We start from the raw sequence: 15,082 nt of genomic DNA on the forward strand, positions 1-15,082 counted from the left end.
GTTCCTGTTTCTGCACACGTGCCTAGGAGGGAAAAGATAAATACAGCCTGCAAAAATTTCTTGGTGGGTTCGGAATAATCTGAGTTTTTGACTATGCTCTGACCCTATTTGCAAATACACCTTTTGTGCTGCTAAATGAGTGTGTGTCTGTGATTTTAGTGGCCTCCAAGAAACGGACCGCAATTTTTTGCAACATGGGTTTGGCATATGCTGCATTAATTTGCTGCTTCAGAAATTATGGTACATTTTGGACTGGTGCTAGAGATGGTATCTTTTATTAGACCACCAAGATTTTGGCAAAAAATTGCAAAAAATCTTGTTGGTTTATTAAAAGATATCATCTCTATTACCACTCCTGATTGCTTTTTTCTCTAGACCACTGCGACTACAACCCGGATACATGGTACATTTAAGTTGGTCTAATAAAAGATACCAGATTCACCCAGAGAACCTGGTCTGGTACGTTCTGAACACTTTCACTATGCCTGAGGGGTTGAAATTATCTTATAAATACCGTAATCAATACTACACGTGGCGACACCGCGCCTCCACCTGCAAGTCCCGCCCCTTAGCACCACCCAGCCAATCCCCTCCCTCTTAACAGTAGCCCCGCCCCCAATTCCTAGCCACGCTCTTCCCACAGCCCCCAGCCCTTCCCCGCTCTTCTCCCGCCCAGCCAATGAGCTATGTCCACGGCGCAGAGTCTTGGCTGCGGAGCTGCCCAACCGGCTGCCTATTCCGAACAGCGACACTTTGAAACGCCATGAGCGTCGTCGGCCCAGCCCCACAGCGGGCCCGGCGCCTGCAGCAGCCCTATCCCTCGCTGCTCCAGGGACTGACCACCAAAGGGGAGGCGGGCGCGGACACCCCAGAGGGCTTCACCCCAGCAGGCCCCCTTGCTTCGCTGGCATTCTGGGAGCTGTAGTTTTTCCCCGCCCCCCGCTCCCTCCACTTGGCTGGAGGGCGGGGCCAGCCCGGACTACAATTCCCAGAGAGCGAGGCACCCCGGTGTTGCTGGGCCTGCTGTGGCCGTAGCCTGGGCGGGCGCGCGCTGCGCGCTGAGCCCGGTTCCCGCCCGGCCATGGACCTCTTCGGGGACCTGCGGCGCATGAATAAGCGCCAGGTAGGGGCGGGCCCTGTGTCTGAAGCCGCAGGCTGCCCAGTCTGGGGTGGGGGACCTTGCTGGCAGCGGGGCCGCGTGTGGGTCTGGGACGGGTTGGGTCCGATCGAGCTAGTTTGACCCGGGACACACATTTTCCTTAAAAATAAAAAAATAAAATTAAAAAAAAACCCTGCTGTGCTTGTCCCTGTGGCTTATTTTGCTTTGAAACCCAGGGCGTTGGGGTGAGGCAGTTACCTCTGCCTGGATGCTTCCCCGCTCGTCCTCGTGTCACTGCCCGGCGGGACCCCGCATTAGTCTGGGTGGGAGCGGACGTTAAGGTGAAGCCAGGTTGGCGTCTTAATGGAAAGCAGCTTTAATTTAGTGCAGGGTGCAGGGGAAAGAAGAGTTGTCACGTCTGCCTTCGTGGCAATCGGGGACAGCTGGTTCACCTCGAAGACGTAAAATGCCCCAAAGCCTAAATGCAAAGTAGACATGAGTGTAAATCCTAGCACCTGTCAGCTATCCAGGTCTAGAGGGAAAAGCAGTCGGGACTTGGAAACTAGACCTGAGAAAGCTCGATCTCTGCTACAACTGTCCAAAGATGCGTTTGCACGACAGCTTGTTGAAGAAGGCAGCAAAGGTGAAGTTAGTTCCCAGTTTAGCACTTTTATTTCTAGTCTTTTAGACTCCCCGGGGGTTTTCCAAATCAGTCAGAGATGCCAAGGCGGACAAGTTATTTGTAATGAGCCAAGTGCTTTGGAGTAATGGTCTGAAAAGAAATAAAATCCTGTGAAGGCAGGTGCTGAGCATTTTATTTAGGAAAGAGTAAACAAATGCACCCATACAAGCAGGGAATGACTGGCTTAGACTACAGGACTGTCCAGATGGACCTGAGGGTTATGGCTGATCGCAAGCAGAATGCGAGTTGGTATCATCTGGCTGCAAAACAGCCAGTAGCATCCTAGGGTGTATTAACAAGGGCATCTGTGTGTGCGTTGCAAAAATTCATTTTGGCACTGGTGAGGCCTGTTTTGAGCAGTGCACCTGGACAGATTGGAGGCCAGGGGAAAGCATAATTTTTTTTTAAGGGGTTTAGAATATACATGCTTCAAGGCTGGAAGAGCTGAGATTACGTAGTCTAGAATGGAAAAAATGGAGAGGGATTTAGTACATCTTCACATACAGGAAAAAGGTTTCCTAAAGAGAATGCTGATCCCTGTCATAGTGGACAGGTAGGAAAAAAAGGGGGGGGGTGCTTAATTTACAGGGAGATGTGATTTGTGTACTAGGAAGAACTCTCTTAATTATGAGAGTGGACAAGCTCTAGAACAGATTAGGTAGAGAGGGCAAGGAATTGCTGTTAAGACTTTTCAAGAACAAGTTAGACCAATGTTCCCCAACTGTGGGGCAGACTCCCCACGGGAGAGGGCGTAAAGCAATCCCTCCTGTTTCAGCTCTTGCCAATTTGCCATCAGTGAGGGAAGCAGCAATTGAAGTAGGAAGGTATGAGAGTGCCTGACTTTATTGTGGTAGCGTGTAAATCCACAAGATTTGGGAAACACTGGGTTACACAAACACTTAGCAGGGATGTTTTAGATGGGGGTTGATCTTGCCTTGTCTTGGGGTTGGATTAAATGACTTCCTGAGGTCCCTCCCAGACTAATTTTTGATGATTCTGTAAACTTCTACTTTCTTAAGTAAGAATTGTCCTTTAAAGTCTGAAAAAAGGGAATACATCTCAGACTCTCAAAAATACAAAACCTGATCCTATTTTTGGCAAAAACAAATCATGCCTATTTATGACATATTTTTCACATGTCAACTGCATACATGAGAGAACAAGATGAGTCATACAGCCCTCCTCTCCAGCTACTGAAACTACAGTGACTGTTGCTGATAGGTTCACAACAAGGGGCCTTTTTTCTCCTCCGTATGCTTTAGGAACACGTAGGACCTCTAAGGGTTAGGAAAGTGCAGTCAATCATGAACAGGATAGCACTTTGCGAAACACGAAGTTTTTTTTTTTCTTTCTCTATTTGTCTTTTTTTTTTTTCTTGGCTAAGGAGAAGGGTAAAGCCTTGGCTAGAAGTGGAGGGTATTGGCAGAGAGATGGAGAAGCATGAATCTGATCCTGCAGGATAGTTCTGGATATATGAGACTCCCTGCAGGTATAGCAGCCAACTGGTATCAGCCTGGCTCTCTGGGTGAAGTCTACACTGTGAAGTCCATTTGTAGCGGGACATAGTACAGTTTTGGAAGCCTCAGGTGCTCTGGTTGAGATTCTCTATAGAATGAGCATAGAACTTGCAGCCCAGGAGGAGGTAGGGTCACCATTGCATCTAAGCCAGTAGGGGAGAACCCTTTTCGTTAGATTCGCCACAAATTACCCTGCAGCCGCTCCAAAGTGCTACTCCAGTCCCCTTTCCCTGCACACCCTGCTGCTCTGATTTCTGATTCCTGCCCAGTTTTCTCTCTTATCTGCTGCCTGCTTTGTACACCCTCTGCCACTGCTATCTCCTCTTTCCCCAATCTGTGTCACATGCAAGCTGTCCATGCTGCTTGTGGCCACGTGCTGCAGATTGGCCATTTCTGGGCTAAATCATGGTTCTGGAGCCTGGTAAAGCCATACTGGGTTGTTTCTGAGTTACAGCAGCATCCAGGCTGTGATACTAAAATCTAGGCTCTCTACTGCATCTTTTCTGATATGGGCCCTTGAGAATCATGGCATTGGAAGGGACCTCACAGGTCTTTGGGTTTAACTCTCTGCACAGATGCAGGAGTACTCTGCTAAAGTACACCTTCCATGCCCAGCTAGTTTTGAGGACAGACTTCATGTCTAGTTATAGGGCTTACCCTACATCCTATATTGTGTAAAGGGCTGGAGCAGAGGTGAAGATCTTGCCTTTGGGTGAAATCTAGACCCTGTGGAGAAGTCAATGGTAGAAGAACTTTGATTGGCTTCAGTGGCGCAAGAATGGTGCAGAGCTTCCCGTATTAACCTATTTGGCCCAATTTAATTATATCCCATTTGTGAGCATCTAACAAAGTGCTGCACACATCAGTATTGTTTTCTTTTATATTAATTTTTTGCTTATGATTTGCTTTCAAATACTGAATATTACCTTGTGCATTTACACTGTGTGTTAAAACATTTAAGTTTCATATACTAAATAGCGGTTTAGTTTTGCAGAATGGAATGGCTTACTCTGCTCATCTGAAAGTATGGGTGTGGTGATGACACCAATGAAAACCAGTTGGTAGCAGGCATTTCTACTCTTGCTTCTTTGCTCAGCCCATGTTAACTGGATTTTTTTTCCCCCGATCATTTTGTTTGTTTGTGTCTTTGCAGTTATATTACCAAGTTCTAAATTTTGCCATGATTGTGTCTTCTGCACTTATGATATGGAAAGGCCTGATCGTCGTCACAGGAAGTGAAAGCCCCATTGTTGTTGTACTCAGGTATGCATAAGTCCCTTTTTTTTTAGCAGGGAAGCACCTGTGTCTTTTTGGTGTTGATATACTTCAAGTGATATTTTTATCTAATAGTAAAATCTAATTGCATGGATAAACAAGTACACCAGCCAACACTTCCTGAGGTCCTTAAATATAACTCCCAACTCATGTTTGGATGCCTATATAAGTAGGGCCCTACTGAATTCATGGCAGAAGTGGGGTGCACTGTGGCTCCTTGAATCCTGCAGGTTTCCTGACCTGCCCTTGTCCCTCCCCCCACCCTCCCCTGCTCCCCCACTGATTGGTGGAGGGGTCCCACTTGCAGGTTGCTTCTGACTGGCAGGGATGCAAAAACTGTCATTTTAAATATGCCATTTTTGCCTCCTGCCACTGATTGGCCAAGGGGCCCTGGCAGCCCTGCTGTTGACCAGCAGAGAGGTAAAAACAGAATCCCCCTTCCTTCACCCCCAGCCATCAACAGCTCACCAAAACTCACTGAGCGGCTCTCTCCTAGGGCCTGGCCCCATGCTGTCACTGCCTGGCGATCCCAGGGTCTCCATGGAGACTGGCCCAGGACCCAAGTGGGCCAAACATGCACAGCCTGGTAGGTGGGTGGGGGCCACAGGCAGGCAGGAAGTGGGAGGGGTAGCTGGGGCTGGGATTGCAAGGCGGTGACAGTGCAAGGCAAGGGCCTTTATCCACTCCCGGCCTGTGGAACTGGTGCCTATTGTAGGGGCAGGCAGGCAGCAGACTGTGGCTCTGCCCCAGGACCTGGCCCCATGCTGTCACCACCCCAGGATCCCAGCACTGGATGCCACTCCCTGCCTGCCCACAGCCCCATCTCATCCACTCGTCTGAGCGTGCCTTATCCTCACAGATCCTGGACCAGTCTCCATGGAGGCCCTGTCCCACGACTCCATCTGGTGCTCCCAGTGGTTGACAGGCTGGGGTGCCTGGGCCTCAGGGCCCAGTCTGGCGGCAACAGCAACACTTGCAGCTCCCTGCACCTGAGCGAGGTGGGACTGAGGGACCTGCCACGAGCCAGATAAAATCCTTTTGCAGGCTGTATTTTGCTTGCCCCTGGTTTAAACATCTGTCACCAAATAAAGTATATCAGCTGTGATGAGGTGTTCAGCTACAGATCCTCTTCCATGGGGCAAAATGTACACCAGCTGTTGTTCCACATTGGGGCAGCCATCATGCAGGATAGTGGGCAATGTGTTCCCCCATGTCCTGGGTCATCTCTAGGGTATCTCTAAGCAGGAAAAACCGGGGATCCCTGCATACAGAGATGTCCCAGTGTTGGCCAGGTTGTATCTCTGCAAGAGAGGAAAGTCAGGCAGGTTTTTCCCTGACTTTACAAGCCCAGTCCTGCACAGAAATTCCCAGGGCACACAGGATTGGACCCTCTGCCTGGGGCAACTGGAGAGGGGGCAGCTGGAGAGTGGCCAGCTGCAATAAAGCAGCAGAAACTATTACCACCTTTGCCACAGCCACAAATTTTGGGCCTTTGTGGCATGACAATGGATATGGACATCTTTTGCTCAGCCTTTGTGTTGCTATAATAATTTTTCTACCTTAGAGTGATGAACTAGAAGTACTTGGTATTGTCAGCTTATCATCTAAATGGCTTTTATAGAAATAATATTTCTCTTGCTTGAAGGTCTTGGTTTTTATAATCTTGTTGTATTGATGTTAGAGCTGGCAGCAACTGTTGCAGTACTTCTGTGGAGAGGTATTTATAAATATCTGTGGTGTAGATCAGGAGTTCCCAGCCCCCGGGCCTCAAAGGTTTGGGGTCTGCAGGCGGTTGGCTACTGAGGCCGGAGTGACCGTGGACCTGCAAACTGCGGCCTAGAAGTGACTGATATGCAGCAGACCAGCAGCCAACCCTTTTTTACGGAGTATAAAAAAGGGTTGGCTGCCTGCCTGCAGGATGCTGGTCCACAGCCACTTCCAGTCTGTGGTTTGCTGGTCCTTAGCATAAAAAGGTTGGGAACCCCTGGTGTAGATCTCGTAATGGCTATAGGTAATTTTATACTTTTGTCAAATAAATGCTCCATCCTGCAAACCCATTAGGGCTCTACAGACATACAAAGCTAACATATTATGTCAAGCATATCGGTGTTTATGGGGTTGGAACCCAAGTGTGTTGAAATTAGGTCAAGAAAGATAGGTTGTAATAAACAGTAGGATTTTTGATAGCAAATGTCTGTCCATTTGTCTGGTTTTAGGTGCAGCCAAGTTTCTGTACTGGCTTTTAGCAAATCCTTGAATGATTTCTTTGTCTGGATATTTGTAAGAGATAACTATGCTATAAATCAAGGGAGTCAAACTTGTTTGACCCTCCAGGCCGGTGTAGACTAGGGCTTCCAGCGGGCCAGATCAGGGCCCACCTCCAGTGGCAGGGTGAGCATTGGCACCAGAGAGCAATTGGGAGTTAACATTGACATTGCTCAGGCTGCCACTGCTGAAACACGTTCCCAGCAGGGCTCCATACTCTGGAATTCAGCAGCAGGCTTCACCCCTTCTTTCCTTGGTCTTTCCAGAAGCTCCACAGGTTGGATGGCTCCCTTACCCACAATATTCAGGGGTGGCTCCTGCCTTGTAACACTTCAGTCAAAATGTGGTGATTCAAAGCACTTCCATATGAAGCCATTAAGGTTCTTGTAGTACATTTTAGACTGACACTGGAGTTGGATTGTGCAAGAGACTGGGAATGGGATCTGCAGGCTGTCTCTTCCAGGCTGCTGCCTTTTAAGTCAAATTCTGCAACTGGCTTTGAAAAGAGAACTGAACCCTTACGATGGTTACTATCTAGAACTATACAATTTTAGGCTAATCAGGTCTGCATGATGTAAGTGAGAGACTGACTGCAAGAGTTAACCCTTTTCTGTGCATAAGATTATTAGGGGTGCACCAACAGAGATTTTGGGGGCCAGTACCAACAGCCGATATTTAAGGAGGCATATTGGCCGATACTGAACCGATTTCCGATACAGCTGTATGCAGCTGGTAAGTCTATTGTGGTGGGAAGGGGAGGTGGGGGAATGCAGGGTCGGGTGGGGAGAGGTTGCAGATCAGTGTCCCTCTATGGCGATGATGGGGGCAGGCACTGGTGCTGCCCAGCTGGGGTGGGGCAGGGTACAGGATGGAGCCACAGCTCGTTTTGGGGGGAAGCAGGACAGCTCCTGCCACTGCATGCACTGGAAGGGCATGGGGGGGATGGGGCGTGTGCCCCCAGATCTGCAGGGGGCAGGGTGGGGCAGGCAGGCTGCAGCTGCAGGCTGGAGCCGAGGCTGTGCCGCGCTCTTCTCCATGGGGGCTGGGCCAGGGCTGTACCAGGTGGGCCAGGGTGGTTCTAGCAACAGGTTATGGGGGGGCTACAGCGAAATTTGGGGTGGCTGCAGCCTCCTCCATAGCCCCCCTCCAGGCACTGCTGCTGCCTGCCCCAAGCCCATTCCCCATGGAGAAGAGGCCGCCCTGCGCAAATGCGGGTGGCATATGCCCCCCTCATGCCTTCTTAGGATGGGTGCAGCAGTGGGAGCTGCTCCCTCCCCCACCCCTCTTCTCCCCCCTAACAAGCCAGGGCTCTGTCCCACACCCCATCTCACCCCGGCTGGGCAGCACCTACCCCTGCCCCGTACCTGCCTCCCTTACCATAGGGGGCATTGATCTGCTCCCCTCCCCCACATCCCTTCCACCACAACAGACTTACCGGTTGCACACGGCTCTCCACGCTGCTAGGCTGTGCTCTTCGCTGCCTGTGTGCTGCACTGCAGCTGTGCGCATGCATGGGCCTTTATCAGCCAAATTATCAGGCATTTCAGGCCGATTTCTGATGCAGCCAACTTTCTTTATATTAGTACTGATCCAATATCAGACTGATATATCGGTGCACCTCTAAATATTATATTTTCTTTTGCGGTTTCATCCAAGTAATGCAACTTATTTACTCTAACTTGTTTGTTGGAACCTCAGGATTAGGTTTTCACAGGCCATTACTTATATCGGGATTTCTTGATAAATAGCTTTGTGATCATGGTTCTTTAGAGGTTTTTTCCCTAAGGAGGTGTTTAATGAAAGGGCAAAACTTGAGGTTGGTTAAAATAATAAATTTGTCCAGAGTTACTAGTTTTTGTATTACTTTTTGAGTTCTTGTATTCATCCTTATGACTGCAGTATAATCTTGTTTTTTCTCTTTCTGTTTGCAGTGGCAGTATGGAACCAGCATTTCACAGGGGAGACTTACTATTCTTAACAAACTTCCAAGATGACCCAATCAGAGCTGGTGAAATAGTTGTTTTTAAAGTCGAAGGCAGAGATATCCCTATAGTTCACCGAGTAATCAAAATTCATGAAAAGTAATGAAACTTTGGCATGCTCATTATTTCTAAATATGATAACGCTTCTATGTATTTTAATTTGTCTTCTAATTTGATACAGTCTCCTGAAAATGGGCAGACATAGTGCATCATAAAAGAAATTACTTTGTCTTTTTTATTTTTACAACCAGTCTTGGCATAGTCATTTTACTAGCAGACCTCTTTGCCTGGGTGAACTGCCACCACTTACCTTGTGTGTGCACACCCAAAGAGTAGCCTAGTAACAAAGACTCTGGTCCTTGAAGTCAGCATGTGTCTGCCAGAGCAGTAGTCCAAAGTGACTGTTGTGGATTTGGGACCTTTTTTTACTGGAAGAAGTGACTCAACACACATTTTCAAAAATGATAGTACAAGGATGCTGGTTTTCAGAATTGTGCAGTGAATTCTGTCAAATACAAGGCCATCGATAAATGGAGCTTTCCAAAAGCAATAGGAGATTTGACACAAAATGAATGAAGAAAGTCTTTTTTGCTTTCCTTGTGTGAAGTAATACTAGTCACAGTCCCACAGACAATTTATTCTTTCCAAAAAGAGCTAGTGAAAAATCTGTTTTATCTTTCATAAACATCTGACATGTTTATTAGAAATAACTGAATAATGATGCATCCAACACAGACACCCATATGCTGCACATGATGGAAAACTCCTTCCAAAAGAATACGTGTTAATTTTTTTGCCATTAAAGAGTGATGGTATAATCTGGGACTTCAGAATTTGTTCCAGTTGCCTCTTTCTGAGCTTAGTGAACTGAAGATATTGTTTGTTCTTTCAGCAAGTGCCAGCTATTAAATGTATAGTTCTAACTGAAAGATCTATTCTTCAGTATTTTGTTAGGCAAGTTTCTGCGCTATGCTTAATTTTAAGTGAGTACTTGAAACTCTGTGGTCCTCCAGAAAACTCCCTGGAAGATCGATCCCCAGATAAAACAGTGCCTTTTTCTATTTCTTTTTTGATACTAATATCAAATGGAAGCAGACAGCAGTATTACTGTGGATATAGTAGAATGAGTTATTTTGTGTCCATTGGTATGCTCATTCAAAGTAGCTTACACCCTGACTGAGTGGGGAACCGCTTTACCTGCTGCCAGTGCAGCCCTTTCTGGAGTGAAAAGTGGCAGCTTTTTAACACGGCATAGTAAGCTGTGCAATATTCAGAACAAAGCAAAGACTACTTTTTCATTGTGAAGCAACAGAAAGAGGATAGAATTTAGCCAAGACACTGGGCTTCAAACCCCTGCACCTGTGTGGACAACTGAGGGCTTTTTAACAGCTGTAAGGAACTATGACTTTCTGAAGAGCACTGCCTGTTAAATCACCAGTATAACTTCTGTGATACCATAAAAGTTTTGCATCCAAGTCATGTCTCTAATGAAAGCCCCTTACATGTCCAGAGTTTCTCATATTATTTCCTCTAAATGGACCATTATGATTTAGTAATTTTTTTACTCAAAATTAATAACACATAACTGATTCTGGCTGTAAAGAAGTGATTGCACTGCAGAACAGTGAGTTTTACGTGGCTTCTCATTTGTGGTGCAGTCTTGTGCAGTTTTAGTGCCGAGTCTGGTATAGATGTAATCCTTTCTCCAGTTTAAAAGGATACCAGAAGTTCATTGAATCAAGAAAAGCCTTACTGTTCCTATCCTCCGAAAAGCATAGTGTATCAGTACTGTTCACTGCTGTGAGTTGAACAAGTATATAGGAATCAGTCCAATCTATTAGTTAATTTTCAGCTATCAGGCCCGTTCTGGTACTTTGGTTTTGCTGAAACAGTAGCTAAACTTGAAATACCTTAAACCCGATTAATCTAGTTAGTCCTTCATATGCAATGATTGTGATACTGCTCTGGGAATCTTGGCTGCTGACAGACATGGAAAAAGAAAAAAACACATTTTACTGGAAGAGGCAGCATGCTAGTTCAACCCAGCTCCACAGTTTTAAAGTAAAGTATCACTTTTGGGGGGGTTATGTCTGTAAGCCAAAATGAAAATACCCTATAATTCATAGTGCCAAAATGAAAATACCCTATAATTTGCTAATTGTTTCTACTTCCTCAGACATTTTTAAACCAGTATTTCATGGTTCTTGCTAGGCTAGCATTTAGCAGTAGAGTAGGAATCCTAAAATACTAGTAACAGAGCTCTGTTCTCCACACCTGCACATATATGCCTCCCGTTGATCCTAATAGGAATTTATTTACATGTGTCTGGTGCTGGTGGCAAGCATATGATCTAGTGTTGAGTGTTTAAGTGCTTGCTTTTAAGCTATTAATGATTTAAAACAAGTTCTATATTGAATTACCAAATCTGTCAATAAAAAACATAAAATGAGTGCCTTGATATTTATTAAACAGGCAGAACAAGCAGAACTGGGTGTAAAGACTGATATAAAATCTTAAAGTACCTTGTATGTAGGCAGGACTTTTCATCTTTGTTGTCTTTTGCAAACGTCAATTAATAGGATTTTGTATTGAGTAATAATCTGCCATTTGTTGCCTTCCAGAGAGAATGGAAATATCAAATTTCTGACTAAAGGTGACAATAATGAAGTTGATGATAGAGGACTGTACAAAAAAGGGCAGAACTGGCTAGAAAAGAAAGATGTTGTGGGAAGAGCAAGAGGGTAAGAAAAATATCTTTATCTTTTTTCCCTTTATATATTTTTCCGGCACCAGGAAAACAAAAATATATGCTAGAAAGGATTTTCTGTTATAGTTAGTACTAATAGAGTCTAGAGCTAGTTGGAAAACTTCAAACTATGCCTGTCAGAAAAGGGCAGCTCAAAACAAAAACTCTTTGCAGGGAAAAATCAGTTTCAATAAAGCTACCAATTTGAAAAGATTTTTCAGAAACTTTTAGAAATTGTTGGTGTCTTCTTTCAATTGTTTATAATAAAAAGTTTTATTTCCCAGCTTGGAATTATTGCATATTTTGAATTATTCTTTATTTTTAAATTTGGTTTAAAATCAAAATGAAATGTTTGAGTAATGCTGTCTGAAATTAAGTCAAAATTAGTTACATGAAATCTTTGAGACTTATTTTCGTCCTGAATGGGGTCGGGAAGGTGGAAAAAATAATTTCAAACTCTTAGAATTGGAAAGTCATTCCCTACCTGTCTCTTAGTAGAATTACAGGAAAAAATCAGATTTGGTTTTATTTTTATCCTCTTCTCATAAGGGTGTAAATGCACCTAAAGATTAATTTATCTTTTAGACCATGGGTACTCAACTTTTGGCCTGTGGGCCAAATATGGCCTGAAGAGCTATTGCTTCTGGCCCACAGGGCTCCCCAGGTCAGAAAATCTTGCAGCAGGGGAGAGTGGTGGTATTAAAGGATACTGCTCCCCTACTACTAAATTCCCAAGCCTCCTTCCCCCCAGGCAGCAGGATTGGGGTCAGCCCATGTCCCCTGCTCTCCTCCATGTGGCCAGATGGGGCCCTGTGGCACCCACCTGAGCACTGGCTCAGGGCCACTGATCAGAGCCAGATGGAAACTGCCCGTCTGGCCTGTTGTGGAAAAAGGTAGGGCACCACTGTTTTAGTCTGATCGTATTGACTGTTTGCCATAAGACTAACTGCCAGAGAACACTTTTAAAATAATCCACAACCCTGAGCCAAGCATTTAGTGCCAAAATAATTTTTACTATTCCAGTTTGAAGCTCTAAAGCTGCATAAAGACATAGCCCAAAATCTTCTGATGCCTCGGGCTGTTTCCTTTTATCTTCAATGAGCTTCACATCAGGCCTGACCTGCCTTGACAGCCTAAGAGTCACATTTTTGTATTGGGCCATCTAGCCACTCTTGATGGCTTGTAGGCTTTTTTGTGTTATACGTTTATTCTTGAATTGACAGTCTTTATGTAGACACCCAGAAATTCATTGCTGTTATTGCTATGTTCATGCTGACCCAAAAGCATCTCTTTTTCTATTTGTAAGGATTTTGGGTTCCTATCTTTGCACTCAAAATTATTTTTAGAAGGTTATTTTTACACTAAATTAAACTACTCACCCATGTTAAATGATGATACTTTTATAGCTGTATAACAAGTACTTAACTGCGATTCTTGTGTACATATAATATAGATATTGTCTGACCAAATATTAAGTAACATGCAGCAGGATGAAGCTTTTTCTAATGGGAGGAAAGAAGCTATAGAGTTACCTCTCTCCCCCACCACTATCCCATTGCTGCGTTTTCAAATACACATGCTCATCAGCATAATTTAAGTCTTGCAGTATCTTCATAAACGCTTTTGTTTCAATGAAACAGCTTGCTCTAACCTATTTATTTTAGACCATATCTAGGCATCTCAGACACTCAGCGGTTGTAAGAATTTTACATTGGTCTGTTTATCTTTTGTCCATTAGGTTTTTGCCTTATGTTGGAATGGTTACCATAATAATGAATGACTATCCCAAATTTAAGGTATGTAAGCAGTATTTTCTATATTCAAACTATACAATTATACAAGCTGTGACAAGTTAAACTCTGTAAAGGAGCAATTACTCCACATACATAAAATATCTAGTTAGCTAATTTGTATCCACTATTTTGATTGCCATGGGAAAAACTGGCCATATGGCATATTTTCTTGCAGACTTCTTGTGTTTTCAGTCTGCTCAGCAGCAATTAATATTAGATAAACAGTGTTTACTACAGTAATGGGCAGCCTAGACATACCTTTGGCATATGATATCAGCTCGCCTATATGAATATATTTTTATGCTTAAATCAGCATGTACTACATCTTTTTTGTACATAGTTTACAATAAATATGGTCATACAAAATGTCTTTTCAATCCCTCTGTAGTCCTAACACCACAATTGTCAGCTAGTGCAGGAAGCTTAATGTTGGAAAGAGATTTTTTTCTCTGCATAGCAGTTACCTCCTTTAGAGCTTTTACATGGAACTAGTGTAATCATTCTTTGTTTTCTTCACAGTATGCTCTTTTGGCAGTAATGGGAGCATATGTATTACTGAAACGGGAATCCTAAAGAAGAAAGAAAATGTCTTGCCCAAGATTGAAGTTAATTATATTGGAAAAACTAATATATTTCAGATGTTCCAGTTTCTTTATAAGACTGTGCAAACTGTGTCTGCCCAAATAAATTGTAAAATTAAGAAGTACATGTGTTGTCTACTTGCTCATTTTACATTCTAAATTTTACCCATTTTATTTTCTTAAGTGAGCAAAGTGACTGGCTTGCATACTGTTAAGCCAGTTACTTCCAGAGTGCATTGCCATGGTGGTGAATTTATCCAAATGACAGACTTTATTTATAGCATTGGCTTTGACCAGGAATGCCTAACATGATGATTTAATATAGTTGTGTTCTGATACTTTGAAAGGGGGAGAGATTTTACTGTATGACCTCTCTGCTGATTATCTTTAAGATTTCTGGTTTGTGGAAATGAAAGAGATGTAATCTAGTATTCTGAAGTATCGTGCAAATAAGTTTCTGTGAGGTAAGCCAGGTTGCAAGTTCACATCCTGTGGTAACCAACTCTGTGTACACTACTATATTCTGCATTTACCACCTGATAAGGTACCTGTCACTCTGGCATTAGAGTATGCACTCAGAAATGACTGTGGTTGATATAGTCTACACCCTAGCTTACCTCACAGTGGGTGTGTCTACACATGAAACTAATGTGATGCAGTAAACTCTGGTTCATTTTGCCCTGGAGTTCATTGCTCCCAGGTGCAGCATTTACACATGCACCCAGGACCACAGCATGTTAAGCTGGGTCAGAGCAGCCTTGGCCTGGGGCTGCTCCAACCCGCTCAACATCTGGCAGAGGGGCTGGCAAGGACACAAGGGTGCTCCAGTGTGGGGCTAGCTGGTAAGCAGTCCCCACACTGTAGCACCCTCATGCCCCAGCCAGCCCCGTCAGCATCTACCCATGCATTGCACACTAAAAAATGCCACTGTACGATAGTACTTGTGTTCACAAGTACTAATATCAGAGTTAGTTAGTTTCCTGCTGCCTAATAGAGCCACATGTGTAGATGCTAAGACTACTGTGGTGCTAATTGGGCAACCCCACAGTAAACCTTTTGTGTAAATGCATCCAGTGACTTGTTTGTGATCCATGCTTTGAATAAAGGACTGAGAAGGAGGACCTTTGGAGTTGGGTCCTAAG

The 15,082-nt window shown here is 44.5% G+C and overlaps 1 protein-coding gene across 1 annotated transcript; it reads left to right on the top strand.

Annotated features, from left to right (window-relative positions):
• Window positions 1–977: 977 nt before the first annotated feature.
• Window positions 978–14,065, top strand: SEC11C (SEC11 homolog C, signal peptidase complex subunit). The gene is made up of 6 exons (XM_090037887.1): window positions 978–1,123; window positions 4,452–4,561; window positions 8,770–8,919; window positions 11,442–11,561; window positions 13,305–13,362; window positions 13,879–14,065. The coding sequence occupies exons 1-6, from the start codon at window positions 1,082–1,084 to the stop codon at window positions 13,930–13,932; spliced, it is 534 nt and encodes a 177-aa protein (XP_089894013.1). The 5' UTR covers window positions 978–1,081; the 3' UTR covers window positions 13,933–14,065.
• Window positions 14,066–15,082: the final 1,017 nt, after the last annotated feature.

Source organism: Crocodylus siamensis, chromosome 3, assembly GCF_052110815.1.
Source record: "Crocodylus siamensis isolate JL-2025a chromosome 3, ASM5211081v1, whole genome shotgun sequence".
Classification (NCBI taxonomy): Eukaryota; Metazoa; Chordata; order Crocodylia; family Crocodylidae; genus Crocodylus; species Crocodylus siamensis.